The sequence below is a fragment of the Aedes aegypti genome, chromosome 2, assembly GCF_002204515.2.
Source record: "Aedes aegypti strain LVP_AGWG chromosome 2, AaegL5.0 Primary Assembly, whole genome shotgun sequence".
NCBI classification, from domain to species: domain Eukaryota; kingdom Metazoa; phylum Arthropoda; class Insecta; order Diptera; family Culicidae; genus Aedes; species Aedes aegypti.
This window is the reverse complement of record NC_035108.1, coordinates 231,636,037-231,655,879: the sequence shown is the minus strand read 5'-3', so window position 1 is coordinate 231,655,879 and position 19,843 is coordinate 231,636,037. Positions and strand designations below refer to the sequence as shown.

At 37.8% G+C, this 19,843-nt stretch overlaps 1 protein-coding gene across 1 annotated transcript in view; it reads right to left on the bottom strand.

Moving 5' to 3' along the window:
- The window catches only part of LOC5574376 (serine-rich adhesin for platelets), a 148,525-nt gene that overhangs the window by 3,244 nt on the left and 125,438 nt on the right, over window positions 1-19,843 (bottom strand). Inside the window, exons 10-12 of the mRNA XM_021844390.1 lie at window positions 17,942-18,387; window positions 5,906-8,256; window positions 23-203 (exon numbers count right to left, since the gene is read on the bottom strand). Coding sequence (XP_021700082.1) covers window positions 23-203; window positions 5,906-8,256; window positions 17,942-18,387 — 2,978 coding nt within the window. The remainder of the gene's footprint in view (window positions 1-22; window positions 204-5,905; window positions 8,257-17,941; window positions 18,388-19,843) is intronic.

Sequence of the window (19,843 nt, the reverse complement as noted above, 5' to 3'; positions counted from 1 at the left end):
CTGTGATACTGCTTAACGTTACCCCAACGGTGCTGACCCTTTTGGTTAGGGTGCTGGATGATCCCTGAGTGGTTTTACTCGCCATCGTGGATGTTGCAGTCTTGCTCGCTGTAGATGGTGCTGTTCGTGGCTTAGCTGCTTGGGCTGCCAATGAAACGCGAGATGTACCTGAACTTGGTTTCACAGGTGCCGATGTTGAAGTCCTTAAGAAAATAATAAAAGAACAAAGCAATCATTTTTTTTTTGTTGGGATTTGAACCACTGCGACCATTTATTGATCTATTGTGGTAAGCAATCATTAATAACGATTAATAAGCAATCATTAATAACGATTACCATTGGCGTACCTAAGAGAGGACTAGGGGGAGATTAGCAAATATTACCGTTGCCCAGACCACTACGACAAAATCATCACATGAGATTTACAAGCTCAGACTGACAAGAAGCAGGAGTTCAGACCGACGATTGGAAAGTTCAGTGCCCACCGGATGAACTTGAACAGCTTGCGACTGATAGATTTCGTCACATCCAAGAATACGGCCATTCCAGTACAACCTCCCGTATCGGTACACCTATAGATCATCACTGCAGACAAAATCGCAAATCGACCACGTTTTGTTCGATGGACTGCACTTCTCTGACCTCAGACCACACCTGATGATGGAGAAACTGCGCCGAAAACTATCCGTTATCAACAATGTACGGTACTTCAAAAATCTTTGTTTGCGGATGACATAGGTCTCTCCGCTAAAGGACGAAGCCTACGTGTCATATGTAGTAGATTGCAGAAAAGTTAGGTATTGTTTCTTCATAATTGCAAAAATAGAAGATTTCTCATAATGCTCAACTTATAATATTCCCACATAAACCAGAAAATCTTTCTTTGAAACCTTCAATAATTTGGTCAGATGAAGTTAAGTATCCTAGATAAAAATTTAACTTTCAAAAATCACATTGAGGCCATTCAAGCTGTTCGGGCGATTCTAATCTCGGTGGACTGTAATTTCGGTGACTTGCCCAAGTTGCTGTATCTGGCGGTGGACTCAGCGTGAGGAGAATTCTTGGGTGGACGGCTAAGTGAATGGGCAAGAGGTTGTTTCCGAGATACGACCGCCAAGTTAACGTTGGATAACGTTAGCTTATTCTATTTCCTGGCTTAAGACCGTCACGAACTTATGAAAGACTGTAAAGCATCCATTCAATTTTCACACTATCATGTTAAAATAAACAAATAATCACTTAACATGTATTCAGAAGCTTAGGCGATTGTATTGAAGAAATTATTTTTAAGTGTATGCTTGTTAATTTGGAGCAATTAATTGAAAATAACTCTTCCATTGATTTCGTGGCCCTGAAAAGGTCGTTTGGTTTGTTTGCTGGTTGGTTCGGTTAACACTTCACCATTGATATAACAGGTCGATAGAGAAAGAATCATGAGCGATCATCATGATTCTTTCTCTATCTATCATTTTTGCTCTCCAAATGAATATTCCGGCTAAACGTTAGGTCCACGCATGATCCATTAAGATTGATAGGTTAAGTGGGATCCGAAGCCAGTTTGAGGTTGAGATACTTCTCCATGAAATCCGCGAGCTCCATATTCTCCTCTTTGGTCAAAGCGATGTTCAAATTGCCTGTCACGATGATTGGCATGGTCTCCTTTTGATACTCGAAGAAGTTCCGCCCCATGAAGACCTTCTTCTGCTTAGTCGTGGTATCCGGGCAAATGTAGAGGCAAACTAGTAGTGCCCAAAAAATCATAAGTGATCTCGGCAGCGCCGATATCACCATAATCATCTGACAAGCCCCTAAATCATAACTGTTGCAGAATTTGCGTATCGTGTGTGCCATCGTTCTTGTGGAGTTGTTTTGATGTATAGCAACACCTGCAACTCGTATTACGCTTAGCAGTTGTGATACAGGTGAATCCATTCACCACCGTGTGGCTTTGAGCACCGTCCATGCCTCGGAAAAGGCCAGGATATCCACCATCATTAAGACAGGATCGGCAGCGATATCGGATGCGTGTGCCAAGAGGCTTTGAACGTTTAAATCATGCCGAAGGACATCCTGCTGGCTCGTCCTATCCGTGGCAAACGCGCTTAAATTGAATTGAAGCACAATTTCAGGGCTACAACAATGCATTCCACGTAAAAGAGCTACAACCAGAGAAATTTCATCTATTACTATTAATTAATTACAGTGAAACCTCCATGAGTCGATATTGAAGGGACCATCGACTCATGGAAATATCGAGTCAATGAACACCAATCCTTTGGAAAGCTGTTTGAAGGGATCATCATAGTAACCATGAAATTTTGTTTCCAGTATGGTTCCATGAGTCGATATCGAGTCATGGAACATCGACTCATGGAGGGATCACTGTAATTTATTTAATCGTCAATTATAATTTCGGATGATAAGTCTTCAAAGGACAGAAATGGCAATCTAAGTTTTACCTGGGTTCCTATCGCTCGGGCCGGGCGGCGGTAGCATTTTTGCAGCAGCTCTGTGTGCGTATTTCGATTCGATCAACTATTGCTTAGCAAATCAAAACATCAACAAAGCAAGCTGTTGCGGATTGGTTTTGGCTCTTTGTTCGACAAGTTGATACTTGCGTTTCTCTTCTCCTTCTTGGCATTAACGTCCTCACTGGGACAGAGCCTGCTTCTCAGCTTAGTGTTCTTATGAGCACTTCCACAGTTATTAACTGAGAGCTTTCTTTGCTAAAGTTGCCATTTTCGCATTCGTATATCGATATATGATGGCAGGTACGATGATACTCTATGCGCAGGGAAGTCGAGGAAATTTCCATTACGAAAAGATCCTGGACCGACCGGGAATGATTGTATAACATTTTGCGGTAATCCACTTCGCGGTAAACCATTTCGCGGTATGACGTTTCGCGGTTAGTACCGTTTGGCGGTATGTCATTTCGCGGTGTACCGTTTCGCGGTTTGTTATATTACCAGTGTAATTCGAAGGAACAACATGTGTTCAAAAGAAGGGAAAATCACTGATAAAATATTATCAGCGATATTGCCAACAAATAAACGTGCAACTCGTACAAAAATCCTTTGATCAAAAGAAGGCAAAATCACCCAATAAATGTTAGTAGTTACAATTTAACAGTGAAATAAGCAAAAACATATGAATATGTGTGATTCCGGGTCATTTGGCCGAACCTTGTTTGATCGAAAAAAAAGTACTTTACTGCCCATAAAAGCATAACTGTCCCATATTGATTTTCAAACCATCATCTTTTTTCATCCCAACATTCACGTTTTCATATGCACTTCATAAGGCATATGAAAATTTATACACTTTGTTTGAAAATGTTGTGGAAAATAAAGGCATAATAGTCTCTATATGAACTTTGAACCCCAATAGCAACTGCAAAACTGGAATTATGTTCAAGTTTATATTTTTTAATGATCAATATTGCAAATTGAGTATTCTGTGGGATGGAGCTAAATGAATATTGCATTCAAGAATTTACTAGAAATTTATAAACATTTGTATGAAAATGCAAACTTCAAACTTTGAGCGCTGTTTTCTCAATGCCTACTAATTCCATATGGGACAGTTATGTCTTTATGGGCAGTTTAGTTTACTGCGTGTTACCAATGAGTTCCGAAGATACATTGCATAGGAAAAATTATGCTTAAAGAAGGACAATTCATCATTGATATAGAAACAACTGCCTTTGAAAAACAACCGGTGTGACAGTGCTAAATTGAAAGAATATACTTTTTATGACAGAAGGCAAAATCTCAAATAAAAATGGTATCGTATATCACGTTCATATTCACTTTAAAAACAAAACAAAAAAGTTTGTTTTGGAGAAGACTCTTAATGAACGTGTTATAAATTTCAATGGCGATAATTATGAAAAAAGCAAGTTTTGAAAGAACAGCCTATGATCAGAAGAAGAGAAAATCTTCGGTGAAAATGTAAGCAAGTACAATACAAATAATCGTTAAACCAATATAACTACAAAAAGCTGCTAAGGAGTAAGTAATCAGTTAAAACGAGGGAAATTTTGCCTCAAAAACTCAAAAAGCTTATGTTTAAATAATAAAAAAATACTGATCAAATAAAAAAAATAAATAGTAGGATTCGTCATTGGGCCAAAATAAACCCTACATATCAGCGTTGTAGCTGTCTGATTAATTTTAACCCGTAGGCTACGGGGCTGACATACAAAATTCAAATTGCTCGTATTTGAGCATAACTCCATATTTTTTAATGGAATGTTGAGTAGCCTACGGGTTAAGTTAAGACCAAATAACATTCGGTTAAATTCAGTGGCGACTCGTAACCTCACTTTTTACCTGTTCTACGACTCTAAAAATGACTATTTCGGCAAATTTAGATTATAAATCGAGAAGGTTATTATTGAAATCATCTTTTCTAACAAATCTCTACTCATTACATGCAAATTTGTTGCTAAAATTCAAGAATTTCTATTCGTGGAACAGGTAGATTTGAGGTTAGGGAATCGCTCCTGGTTAAATTGCTGGACACCATTCAAAATATAGTCAACTCTTCCTTACTCGATATCGAGTTAGATTCGAGATGAGCCAGCCTCAGGCTGCAAATCTCGTTAACAAAGATAATAATAATAATCGAGTTGGACAAACATAGTAAATGCTGGTTTTCATTACTAACTGCGATGGATCTTGTGTTCTTTGATAGCTCCCTAACTCGATGGTCTTTTCAGTATCCAATTATGGAAAATCTAAAAAAGCGGTATCCGCGAAATGGTATAGGCCGCAAAATGGCATACCGCGAAATGGTACAGACCGCGAAACGGTAAACCGCAAAATGGTACACCGCGAATTGGTTGACCGCGGAATGGTTTACCACCAAATGTCGGACAACCCCCTTCTAGCATGCATGTAGGCATTATTCAATCAGGCAAACCGGGATGGATTCTTCATTCTAATGCCGTCCGCAATTTATCCGACTCATACACACTATCGGAGATTGCCCCGCACGCACACGATGGAAAATTGATATCTTGGCACTGTGATTCTCATTCTCGAAAGGCTTTATGTGACCCGGATGAGTGATTGCATGCAAATGACTGACCGAAATCAGAATCAATCACATCCAATCAACAGTAATGTCGCTCTTCACGGTGGAAAAATTTCAGAACTCTGTTATAAAGAAATTGTCGTGCTGACAAGGACGGTTGCAACGATTAAAAATTGCAAAATCTCGGACGAACACTCCAATTCGTTCGAAAACCGCCGGGGACTACGAAAAGGCGATGGACATTCTTGCCTGCTGTTAAACATTGCGCCTGAAGGTGCCATGACGGGGATACTTTCGAGGTGGTGCATGAGTTCGTCTACCTCGGATCCTTACTAACGACTGACGCTCGAGGACTTGTAAGCTCTTGAGGTTTTCGAATGCCGGGAGCTAAGGACGATCTTCCGTGGCGTGTAGGAATGGCGTGTGACGAAGGATGAACCACGAGCTCGTCCAACTCTACGGTAAATCCAGTATCCTGAAGGTGGCTAAAGCTGGAAGAATACGCTGGTCAGGGCATGTTGTAAGAATGCCGGACAAGAACCATGTAAAGATTGTATTTGCTCCAAATCCGATCGGAACAATAAGGCGCCGGGCACAGCGAGCTAGGTGGATTGACAAGGTGCATCTGGAGAGCGTGAGGTTTTATCAAGCAAATTGATGTAGAACCAAACAAAAATAAATACTAGCAATACTAAAAGTTGAGCTAATTGAACTGACGATAGAGTAAAAAGAACTTAGCCAGTGAACTTTTATCCTACCGGAGAAGACAAAAACAAAACTGAACTAAACTTCATCACAATCACCTCAAAAGTTAACGCATAAACTCCCCAAATTGAGTACTTAATTTGATAGACAATATACTCACTTTGATGTTGTCGTTGTCATTGGTTTTGCTGTTGTTGATTTTACAGATGTTGCCGACAACCTAGCACTTGGAACGCTGCTACTGCTGCTAGTTGTGGTGGTAGAGCTCTTTGTGGCTGTTGTGGATGACTTCAATGTGGATGATGTTAGTGGTTTTCTGGAGGTAGTAGTCTTAACGTCACCGTTTACTGCGGTTGTAGCCGGTTTTTTAGCCAATAGAGGTGCCTTCTTCTCAGCTAATGAAGTCTTATTCGTTGCGGTAGCGGCCAAACTTGTGCGGGTGGTAGATGGAGCTGTGGATGGTTTTGCAATTCCCACTGTTCTGCTGGTAGCCGGCGCAGTAGTTTTCTTTACAGTACTGGCAGCAGTTGAAGGCTTCGGGACAGTCGAAAGTTTAGCGGGCGCGGGTCTCGATGGTAATTTTGCCGACGTAGGCGCTTTTTTGTCAGCGGTTAATGTGGACGTCTTTGATGTTGTCTTTGTTGCTGCTGTTTTAGTAGTGCTGGCTTTAGTAGTTACTGTCGCTTTTTGTGTTGCTGATTTAGATGCTACTATAGCAGGTTTGGGCTCTTCAACTGGTTTGATTACCTGCTCAAGTACAGGAGTGACTGTATCTAATAAATTAGCTGTTGCTGTTGTATCAAGTTTCGCTTCAGATACAAGTTCCGTTGATACGCTTTCTATGTTGGCAGCTGTGGATACTTCCTTTGCAGGTTTCTCTACAGATGGTTCATAATCAACAGGAACTTCAGGTGAGAAAGCAGGTTGTGACGATGAAGGAACATTTAATACACTCTCGTCAGTTATGAACTCGTTCTCCGCCACTACCTCGTGTTGTACAGATTCCACTAGTGGTGAAACTAGTTCTTCGGTTTCTGCAGTATGTAGATTGATATCATCATCTGCTGCATTCGGGTGCGGCGATTCAGAATGTTCCTCTACAACAACAGCATCCTCTAGCGGTTTGAAATCACTCTGATTTTCTAAGCTAATCAAAATATCATTATTTTGTTCCATCATCACGCCTTCAGTTTCAGTCGCTGATTGTTCAAGCTCTACTTTTTCATCTTGTTTTATTTCTAGATCTTGAAGATCGCTTGAAATAGGCGATTCAATTTGCATTTGATCAACCAGTGCAGCAACATCATTAACTACTTGGGAGGCTACGGCAAATATTGCGGCAGGTGGCTCTTCATGAACAGGTGACTTTATTACCACGTGTTCTTCCAAGGTAGTCTGTGATACAGTTTCCGGGTTTTCAATTTCTTCCTTGTTATCCAACGCAACATCATCATGAGCTGACTCTTCTATTGGTGTAGATTCACAAACGGCTTTCTGAACATTATCGGCTTCTTCTTTTGGTTGCTCCTCAGAATCATCCTCTTCGGGTAGCACGTGCACTTTGTTCAGCTCATCGGAGTTACTCAATAACCCTTCATCGCGACCTTCATAGAATGACATGTTCATCGGATCTTGTTCCTTGTTCAACACATGCAAAATATTTTGTTCATTGGAAAGCTCCGATGGGCTGTCTTCGGGAACTACTTGCTTTTCGTCGTTGTAATCGTGTTCCAATTTCTCATCAGCTTGCATAGCTTCTTTGAGATTGAGCTCTTGATAGGATGGTTCACTAGCAGGGGAATGAGACCGAGCTGTGATCTCGGCATTTCCATTGATGTATTCTGATGGTTTTTCCAGTTCATGAGGTCGATTATTCATTTCATGCTGGAAGGCGTCTTCTTCTGGAACATCAATATTATCCATCGTGGTGGTACATTTCTTCGGGCTTTGGGCAACAACAGTATCATCGTCAAGCATTAAATAAGAGTTAGGTATCATGGATGGAGCGTTGGCTACCGGACTTGTCGGATTAGATTTGGATGGTGAACTGACCGGAACGAATTCTTTTGCCTCGGGATTCAGTTTAGAAGCCATCTCTAAGCTAAGGCTGTTTGGACGTTCAAGTTCTACGTCAACGCTTGTTTCTGGTTCAACAGTTAACTGCAGTTCCTCCTCTTTTTGCTCAGTAATAGGACTTTCAATTTCAACCGTTTCTTCTGTTTCCGGTAAGTGTTCAGATTCGTGCTCCACCTCAATATCCGTAGATAAGGTGTCCTCGGGCAAAACTTCCAAAGAGGAGGTATCTTCCTGAACAAGCTCTACTGGCGGTTCCGTTTCAATTTCCGCAATGTTGTTGTCCTCCGTTACGATATCAGAAGTCTTCTCTTCCAACAGATTTGGCTCCACTTCAGCGGGATGATCTTCACCGAGGGGCGTCTGATCAACGTCCTCGAGTACCACAGGCGCAACAGCGCTTGTCAATGGGGATGCAATTGTTGTTTCTGCAATTTCCTGAAATACAAAATAAGAGCGGGTTATTTAGTTTACGTGTGTTGAAGAATAAAAATAAACTAATTTGTTATCCATAAGTAAGCTGTGTCAATTTTTGAACTGTCATATACAAATATAATTAAAATCGCAAAATATGGGCTCAAAACCAGTGTTAGTCGCTATTTACCAAACTGTTTAAATTTTGCTATGTTGTTTATTATTCCTATCTAAACTTTCGATTGCTATGATTGTTATTGTACCCATTAGGGTGGATCCGGTTTTACTTTTTCTTCGATGGCTGAGAAGTGAAATGTCTTCTTTGATTTTGTGTTCACACAAATTTGAACGCATTGGAAAACATGAAAACACGTTTACATTGAAACGAGGCAAGGAAAGCTTTAATACGAAATTTACTCCCTATCTATCCCATGGTAGCTCCAAAGCTCCATTGATTTGAGACAATTAGAAACTGATAAATGATAGGCAGTAGTTACAAGAATATGATTTTATCAGATCAATCCAAAAGTAAACTAACAGTTCCAATAGTAAAACTATAGATAAAGAATTAATTTGCTATTGAAAAACACTTGATTACTTTACAATAATTTCGAAAAATTAAGCTTATTTGCAACATTGTTTGTCAAAGCACTTTTTACAAGAAACGTATTTTTTTGGTTAGAGAAGTAGTCTAGCAAAGCAGTAGAAAACCCTCTAATACCCATTTTTTTAATCTGAATACCATTGTTTGTTAATTAAAATCCATCTAAGCATGTTTTAGGCAATGATTTATCTTTATTCGCGATATATGTGATCTTCGCTACACGATACCGAATCCAGTAGCGATCGATAAATGTCGGTTTCACACACTCATACAATGTTCAGCCGATGGGCTCCGAAGAAATTGAAATAAATAGATGATCAGTCTGTTCTGATACTCCGAACTAAACAGCTCAGTTTTATCTCATTATAATTATAATCACACCACTTTCACAGTAAAATCAATACTTCATAGAAGTTTCAAAACGCTAAAATCACGTACATAACAATATGAATTTTGACATTTCTAATGTCTCCTTCTGAACATTCCTATCCTTTTCCTTTTTTTTCTCCTCTTTTGCGAGGAGTCCGTCTGGCTCTCTCTGACGAGTGAAGAACTAGCCGGATGTGTTAAAATTCACATAAATAAAGACATAAAAAAAAAATTTCTCCTCTTCTGATTGCCGATTTTGAGAATAAAAAATTGAGTTTTTACGGTGCTTTTGAAAACATGTAATGTTAAGCTTTTTCGGAACATATTTTAGTTTCCGTGTAATTAACGGAAAACGAGCATGAAATTATTTTTTTGCACTTTTCCACTACGCAACTGCTTTGAGTTGCGCAATGATTTCGGAAATTGTAAAATGATGGTAAAAGCATTCCTTTTTTTTTTCTTTTTGTGTGGTATTCAGTTGGAGCTGCCTGACAGCTTAACTTGTCAAGGCTGAACCCTCGGTCTGGCTTTTGCCAAGTTTCCCCTCTACCAGGACCAATAGTGGTTATCACGCCTAATGGTATGGGTGCTTTAGTGTAGATGTGGTTGTGAACCTTAGAGGAAAACAATATGCACTCTGTCTCGAAAAACACCCAGAATCCGGGTGTAAATTTTTCAAATTGGGTAATATTTCCATATGCGTTTTGATGAGTCTGGAAAGCGTATGCAAGTTTCTTTGAGGAAACAAAAACAAACTGTGTATGACGAGCGTATGCTAGTCTTCGTGTGTTCAAATGTCACTAAGCTCTATACTCAGACGGACTAGGCAATGGCGCCCACATGAACACTGTTTTTTTATTAGTATTGTGACGTGGTAGTTTTTGAAAAGTACCCATATTCCCTTGCTTCGGAGAAAAGAAAGCATTGTGAAAATCAGCAGCTCCATCAGAATTTGTTTGAAATAGTAGTGTAGTAGTGTCATTACTAATACTGTCTAGTCGAAATGGTTTTGAATAATTTGTCATTCAAGTGCTATTCTGATTACTCCTGTCTTTTACGTAAGATTAGAGTCTTAAATGTCAATTGTCGTCAAGTCTTAACAAAATTAGGCTGTTTAGTAAGAGCTCTAGTTAATTTCATTTTTTGTTGTTAAACGTATTTATTGGTCTTTACGTTCATATATCTCTAAAGAAAAATAGTCGCTTTCCTTGTCTGTTCAACAATTTTTCGAAGCTAGCAAGTGTACCCTAATGATCGATCTCAGCGTCTTATTTTCCATAGTCATTTTTATAGTGAATATTGAAGAGTAAAGTTACCTTAGGCTTCTATTAAAGTCTCCTACAAGATTCACTTTTCGGTGGCAAATGCAATGCTTCACAACGCCTACTTTCTACTTGTAATTTTTGCGAAAATGAAGCTGGAATTAGATTATTTATACCGCTGTTACAAAAGAGGTATTTCTTATTATGGAAATGTAAAAACCATATTAAAATAAGATTGTCGCCACTTATTTCTACTCAGTGAATCTACTAGTCATTTTCCTAAGAGTTCCTAAGTATTCCCTACGTCGTATATGATAACGATGTATCTAGCTAGCTAATAGTAAGAGTGGCTACGGATCATTCTGGTTAGCAAAAGGCAAACTGAACGTCACCAATAGTATTAATGTCCACTTCGAATAGATTAATTATTTGAAATGGGCATCAATTCTATCAATGACGCAGAATGTCCGTTGGATCACATCCGAGATATTATTGCGTCTATGCCATATGAATTATGACGCGGCTTTAAGCAAAAAATGCCAAAATGTGATACCACCACTACAGGTTACGCCTTTGGTTTCCATCATATGGGCTAATGGATTATGCCCTCCCATCGCGGCAAGGTCGCATAACCAAGGGGAGGGCCCTTAAAATGATGGTGAAAGCATTCCGATATTATTTCTGATACCCTCAAGTGGTCTTCTACGAAATTTCAAAAAATGTTGTACTTAACTCGTTGCAGAACTCGATTTTTATAGCACTCGTCGTAATTATCATACTCGGCAAGCCTCGTAGGATAAATTTACGACTCGTGCTGTAACAATTATTATTCTGCAACGTGTTCCGTAAACTACTATAATACTTCTGTGATACGTTGATTGTAGAAAAATATAAAACAACGATCAACGATACGTGAACTTTACAGCCTCTCGTGGTATGGTAGTACAAAAAACCTTCTTCCCCCGCTAAGATATCTATACGGCCACCTGGAGATCATCCGATAATCAAACCGAAAACCAAATCGACTACGTTCTAATCGATGCAAAATTTTTCTCCGACATCACCAATGTTCTCACATACTGCAGTGCGAATATAGATTCTGATCGCTATCTAGTTGCTATGCGCTCAAAACTTCAGACGGTGATCAACTCGCGTCGGAGCCGAACGCCGTGGCTCAATATCGAGCGGTCTCGTAAAGATATCGTAGTGAAAAGTAAATGGTGAAAGTTTCATTAAGATTTAAACATAGGGTAGAAGCACTGGTTTTGGCCATACTCCAGTTGTAGCCATAGGGGATTATACACCGTTTTACATAGCCAATCAACATGAAACCTTTTGTTTTCAGTAGATCACATTCACATGATAGAGCTACATTCATTTACTCGTCCAAATTGATTCAAAATATAAGAAAAACAATTAATTTCCTTATAATTTTAACTCCCATACACCTAATTTGACCAGGGCACTCCTAATTTGGCCACTCTCATGAGAAATCAATGCGATTGGCCAATTTAGGAACCGAAGTTAAATCTCTGGCCGAAACTGGTTCCGTTGACCTATATTGACCAACGGGATTTTCAAAGCAAAAAAATGGTTTTAGCTCAGTTTTGATATTTTACACACATAAAATGGATTGAAAGCTTGCATTTGACATATTTGTAGTATAAACACGGCTTCCCATTTAATTTTTATTGACATTTTCTCTTAGGCTGGCCAAAACCGGTGCTTTTACCCTACCCAAATTTTTATTTTCGATCTAAATATCATTTTTAGTTATCTCAAATCGTTCTAAACACGTTTTGGGCAATGATTTATTTTTATTCGCAAATCTATGAATTTTGGTGTTTGATTTTTATAATTTTTATTTTTGAACATCCCTACCCTTTTTCATTTTTTCTTGAAGCCTCTTCTACCGTAAGGACGCCATTCACCGCTCATTGAGTTATTTTGAAAAATCTGAACAAATTTTCGCTATAAACGTTATTAGCATGTATTGGTATAACAAGAAGGGGTATATCAGAATGAAACTGATATGATTTTATCTTATTCGTTTTTTTAATTATTTTAGGCTGTTTAAGGCAATAAATATGAGGTCAACAATGATTTTACTATGGCGGATCAAAAATGCTTCTTAGCTGCTAATGTTAAATATGTTGTCGTACTACAGTACAGAGATAACAACCAGCTAATGAAAGTAAATTGATTCCAACTAGTGCTGTGTATAGGGTTGTGGTGTCTGCCCTATTACTTTATAATTAAGCGTTAGCATGTAACGCTTCAGAAAAGAGACTGAGAGCTGAATAATAAAGAGCTAGCTCAGTCTAGTTTGAGCCGTGGCATGTGACGGAGTCTAAACGTATCGGTTGTTGTTTCATTCAAGTTACATAAGAAGAAGTCTTTTTACTATTTTAGTTGTTTGTTATAAAACAGTTTAATTAATATTTTCATATCAATTACCATTTATAACAAGGGTCTCATACTTAGGATGAGCGGTGAATGGCGCCCTAAACCTGTATCATTGGCATACATGTCATTCGGTACCATTATACAATTTCACATTTCAACTTTTTTAGAGGGTTAATATTCGTATGAAAAACGAGTTTGCAAAATACACAGCCCATTTTCTCAATGCCTACCAGAGTTGCGCGATGTCACTGTCAACGCTTGAAATTTGCTCATTGTTTCAGGCCGACTGCGGTACAATTCGGTTCGTTTTAAATCACATCAACATCATGCTGTCTACTCCATCACCAGTGCATTGATAGCGATAGAGTATGGATATTAGTGTGGGACAAAATTTAGATTCTCGCTCCAGTCCACTTTTTGGATTGCATTTAGGTCCCATAACAACTGTGCAAAATTTCATCTCGATCGGAGAAACTATATATTTGCGCCAGCCGTTCAAAGTTTGTATGGGATTTACTATGGGAAAACTTACTTTTGCAAAGAAAAATCACCAGAGGTCGCCCATTGATCTCTATAAAAATTCTGAACACAGACCTCCATAGGTATTTTTATGATGAAGAATATTGCCGAAGACCGCGAAACAATCCGACGCTTGTGAAAAAAGTTATTCAATGAAAACCTATTGGCAACGCGACGTTGATTAGCACTTAAAGGAATAACAATAATAACAAAATCAGGCAAAATTTCCGAATAGTCTATGCTTAATAACTTTTTACACAAGCATCGGATTGCTTTGCGGTCTTCGGCAATGTTGTTCATCGTAGCAATACCTATCGAGATCTGTGTTCAGAATTTTTATAGAGGTCAATGGGGGGCCTCTGGCGATTTTTCTTTGCAAAAGTAAGTTTTCCCATAGTAAATCCCATACAAACTTTGAACGGCTGGCGCAAATATATAGTTTCTCCGATCGAGCTGAAATTTTGCACGGTTGTTATGGGACCTAAATGCAATCCAAAAAGTGGACTGGAGCGAGAATCTAAATTTTTCATATAATCGTGTCCCAGGCTAATGGATATCACTGATGGGCTAAGTTTAGCCTTAAATCAGCAAATGAAATTACAATTTATCCGTACGATATTTTTGACAGTGTTGCCGATGGATTGAAACTATGTGTTGGTCACTGAAAAACATTGATAACTTGATCTGATCTGCAGTGATTATGATCTAGAGTGCGATGTCACATCACTGCTGTTGGATGTCAAATCAGAGTGATATTGATAGCTCGCAAGTGATAATGATAGTTTTAAAACATCAGCTATCAGTGTTGATACGACTGATATTGAGCAACTCTGATGCCTACTCTTTACAGATGGGACTGACTTGCGATTCACGGCAGTTTAGATCATGTACATATAAGGCTTGATCCAAAAATAAACAAAATGTGTACCCATTGTTACAATGGTTCGTCTATTATCACTTTTTTATCTCTATCCTCGTCTCTATCTGGAATCGAACCTGCAATGAGGAGATGGTGTGCTGGATCCCGGACGCGTTAGTACTCAATTGATATCGGCAAATAAGAGTACATCTTAAACGAAGTATTGAGAGCGACATCACAGTTTATGTTGTGTTCCTACCATCCGATGTATACATTCGACATGTTTAAGGTTCGAATGGATTACCGGCTTTGCTCTTGCCCACAGTTGATCAGCAGAAGTTTTCTCGTTTCGTTTTGTATGGGGAAAGGCATCTAACATCAAATTTCTCGTAAATGAAATCACTAATCGAAAAAATATTTGGTAGGTATGATAGTCATTATCATTACGTACAACCGGTACCAAATACTTTTTCGAAAATAGTTCCCAATTTTGAGAAATAATTCGTTAGTTGCATTTCGCCATACAAATATTTTCCGCGTTACCTTTTAGCGATTTTTCGTGCATAGACACTAGCGCATGTGCGTTACTATGTGGCGAGTAGCGAATCAGGGCATGCATGTAACCCATTGATCAGTGATTTCATTGGTGTATCGAATGAGTTGATTTTTCGTGCAACAAGTACTAGATTTTATCCATCCAATACAACCAACAAATCCTAAGTCCCATTGATAGCCTTTCAACAATCAAATTGTTGGTTTGAATCAATCTCTTCATTTTCTAGCTTCTTCTAGATATTCTAATTATTAATATATTGTCAACGTTGTTGTTTTCGAGTAGCATTATTTTGGACCTAAAAGAACTATTATTATTATTTTCTTTCAAGAAAATAACATACCAACCAAAAACATTACGAATTTGAATGAACAAAAAAAAATCTGTTTTATTATAAATTTGGGGTTTAAAGTATTTTTTTAACATAGACCTTTTAATCCAACAAGGATCATTCAGGTCTGGTTTAAAGTAAAGGAAAGAGTCTGTAGCATTTGTTCAGAAATCTAAATTGTATTCGAATCAGAAGGAATACATTTCGTTTTGCTTCAGTTCTTTACTTATTCAATTAAGACTCTAGCGATTACTTGTACTATTGTTGACAATGAAGCATTTAATAAGAGAATAAGTAGATGAAAACCGAATTTAGTACTATACCATTTAATTCCACTAGAGTTTGTATCTTTTGACAGATACGTGTATTTTGACCTCAACTGTAAGGCCGTCTTCAGTGTCGTGTACTAGACTCGACTTGAAGAAACCCATCGTAAGCACACATTATATAGTTAAACTAGGTTTTTTTTTTTTTTTTTTTTTGTCGGTAGCGATAGGGGTAGTACTGGCACTCTTAATCTGCCCTAAGCTCCTTCCCAGCATTTGCTTTTATAAGCCTCTATTGCGTTCATCACACAGACGTTCCTAAGCAATGTTGCTCAAATGGTCACTGTGTACGCTAGCAGCAATCAGCCCTTGCCGTAGTTTTGCAGTCTAGTAGTTCAGACTACTATCAAACTATGATAAGGCCTGAAATGCTACTAGAGTGGTTAAAGTGAAGAACGAAATAGTTTTATTAAAAGGTCCTCATTCCCCATTTCATTTCATCACTCACTATCACTATCACTATCACTATCACGTATATCACCGATTATCACTCATCAACTTTCGTAATATACTTCAGATATATTTACCATTATATCACTTTTCACTATCACAGCTACAAATTTTCATCAAAAATACATCACATTATTTTCATATAAATTCACTGTTATTAAGATTTACCATCTGTTACCATTACTAAGTAATTAAAAGATATTCAACTTATTTTTTCATTATTTTGTTGCTGTAGAGTCCTAACTATTCAAACTACGATTTAGCACTAAGATTAAGAAAGTTGCAATAAAAAAATCACTTCGATCCATTCTTCTGCACTCACTGTCATTATAAACACTTTTATCATGCATGTGTGAAATACTAGGCAATAGCGTTTATCTTCAGAAAAATTATTGCAAAATGTATTGTGGTCATTGTTAAACTAGTAGGGTTCATATAATTATTATTTGTATAATATTCAACACCACTAACACTATCACTTCCAATGCCATTTTCAAAATTTTCATCACCAAACATTTTTTCAAACATAATTATTAGCACCCTCACTATCACCAATTTTATAACGACGAGTGTAACGAAGAGTTTCACCAAACACACATTCTTATGTAGCATTATAAAACGATTGAACACACGTTAGCTTCGAAACTTAAACACCATTACTGATTAGTACAAAGGATTGTACAGCTCGTGTAAACGAATTGAACCATCAACAACCAGCACTGGTGTATAAGTAACTAATGAGCCCTGGCGGTCCCTCCGTTCGAAGAGGACCTGATAATATGCCGAAACATATTAACAGATCCTCCGCCTGAATGCAGCCGTTTCATGATAAATCATGAACCGTTAGAGGTGTGCCAAAGTATTGGGAAGGTGATATGTTTCACAGACGGGTATTATTATGGTGCACCTTCTACTTTGGCACCGTCAAACCCTGTGTTCTTGGCCAGGGATTATATAGTTAAACTAGGTATAGTCATAATTCCCTAATCTGTTTTGGAAGAATCTTAAAATATAAGAGCTATTAGGTACATCCCATCCAATGAGTTACAGAACAGGTGGCGCAGTTCCGTATAATAGTGTGTGCGACAACTGTATAAAGTTGAATATGACACCTAACACCAATACATCGCTGATCATGCCTACGTCACTATTTGTGTTTACAATTTAAAATCCCTTGACGCGAAAGCAAAAAGTGCGCGAGTTCGGAAGTTTTTCCACTTTATTTCGTACAGTTTTAACAATTTCTGGTAAATTTTGATAGAATGCCGCAGTGTGCAGTCAATGTGTGCAAGTAAACGACACAGGAAGCGAAGAACAGTGATATTTGCATAAGTTTCCACACTTTCCCCAAAGAACCTAGCAAGCGATCAAAATGGGTGAAATTTTGTGGGCTCATTAAAGATCCGGGTACATCGTACAGGTATTATACTAAAGCAAATAGCTTGATGTCCAGTTTCTTAGTTAGGTCTACAGAACGTCACGTCGATAATCAAATCTGCGTTATTTCTGCGAAAGGTGCCATCCGTAACGAATCTACCCCCTATGAGTCATTTGAGATAGACTACTTTTTGGATTTTGTATCGTCCTGTCGCGATCCTTTCCCAGTTTCCATTGTTGGCTGGGATGTGGTATCGGTCCGATTAGCATCACGTCAGTCTTCGTTTCCAACACTGAAGCAGTTGCTGGGTTGCATAACAGTGATTTAAATTCAACTATGTTAGTTCTTCTGTGTCAACTGTTTTAAAACTTCGCTTGAACACTATTAATAAAAGTGTTCATTCTTGACGACAATGAAACGTGAAATGATAATAGATTTTTTTTATAAATCCTCAATGAAGAGTTGTACAATGAAATGATTTAACCAATATTGCTTATTAAACTGTTTTTCATGAATATGCTAACTATGCCTAATTGTATAATTGTTAGATAACGGAAAATCAGCCTTCAAAAACCAAGTTTATTAATTCTTCCATTGCACCCCCTAAAGATCTTAGATTACGTTTTGTGCATCATGTAGGGTATATATTTACCTGTTCAAATACAACTGCTGCTTGCTCTTCAGAAGCGTCCTCTGCCGAATAGGTTTCCTCGGGTACGTTGTTATCAGATATTTCGTCAACAGGAGCCGTTGTTTCTACTATTTCTACGTTTTCTTTTTCTTGCTCAAAAGTGTCTTCTTTCTCTACACTGTCTGCTATCGAAAAATCAAGCAATTGTGAATCGCCTGCAATATTCAACACCGGTACTTCAGTTGACACAGTCACTGGTTCAATTTGTTCACTTTCTTGAGGTTGTACTGGGTCTGTGATAAGTAACTCGCCTTCTAAATTCTGATTGTCCAGCGGGTTGGGACTTTGAAGATTATCTTTAGACTTCTCGTCCGCCTTGATGTAGTTCCATTCGTCCTCTTCCTCTTCAGTATCTTCGCCGACACTCTCTGCCACACATGCTGTATCGGCCAAAAGTTCTGTGTCAACTGTAAATATAGAAAAGCACAATGTATATGTAAGAAACGGGTAATATAATGATATTATTTTATTATAGTTGCTTCGAAATTATTGACTACACATATTGAATTTCTAATCCATGGTTTTATGTACTTAGTTATATGAAAAACGCAAAATTGAATGATTTAATATAACCAGATCAACTGTGCAAAATTTGAACACGATCAGTTTCGTCTACGATGTGGCAATCGCTAGTGAATTTTGTGTGAAAATTCATATAGAAAAACTTGAACAAACACACTAGAGGAGGAAACAACAATAGAAACGGAAATTTTCTGTCAGTATCTATCTTAAATTTCAGAATATATCATTAATTTAAGTATTGTTATATAAAGCCCAAATACGGCACGGCCAGAGATATACATTTTGTTTAAATTGGCATTAAAAGTGCGTTATCAAACCCGTATACTCTTTGCGGTTACATTTCATACTTTTTTGAAAGATTTCATGAAAAAACTTATTGATTTAATTGAGTTAGCAGTGACAGTACCGCTTAATCGTATTGAAACTTTAAATCGGCAAAAATTTAGATGGTACATTATACCTATCGTCACAAAATGGTATTTAAAAACAACAAAATTGGTCTAAAAATTCCATTTCAATTATTTATAAAAATATAAAGTGATAAAAAAGCTTTAAATGTAAATTGACTCTTATATTGAGCTGTTCGGTATTCCAATCCGCATGGTTATTAAATTAATTAACTCATTACGCGTGGTAAAAATTGACAAATTATGGGTGAAATTATGAAAAAAAAAAATCCACGTGCTCGGCTGTGATTTGAACCCAGGACTCTTGTATGCTATACGAGCGCTTGGTGAATCAATAACTAAGTTGGTTATTTACAATTCAAATCCCTACAGCATACAAGCATACAAGAGTCCTGGGTTCAAATCCCAGCCGAGCACGTGGATTTTTTTTTTCATAATTTCACTCATAATTTGTCCATCTTCACCACGCGTAATGAGTTAATTAACTTTAAATGTAGTCAACTGTTAAAAAAATAAAGATATTTTCAGTTGAAAGAAAAAATATCAATTGCTGATGACAACATAGTTTCCACCGCCTTTTTTAATAAAGATACAGTCAACTCTTTCTTACTCGATATTTCGTATATCGATATCGAGTTAGAGAACTATATAAAAAGTTGGTTTTCATGACGATGGTTCCTCGGATTGCAGTTGCATTGGTTTTGTGTTCTGTAACTCGACACCTTTTAAGGTGAAAATGAATCACTAGCTGGTGGTGACCAATCGATTAAGTTTTCAGCTTAAACTGATGTTTGGTTCTCCAGATTTGTGCTCTTGAAAATTCGAGGTGGAGAGTTGACTGTATTTCCAGTAGAAAGAAAAAAATATCAATTACTGGTTGCAACATACTTTGCATAGTTTTTTTAAAAGGGCACCGACACGTTAATGCTTCCAG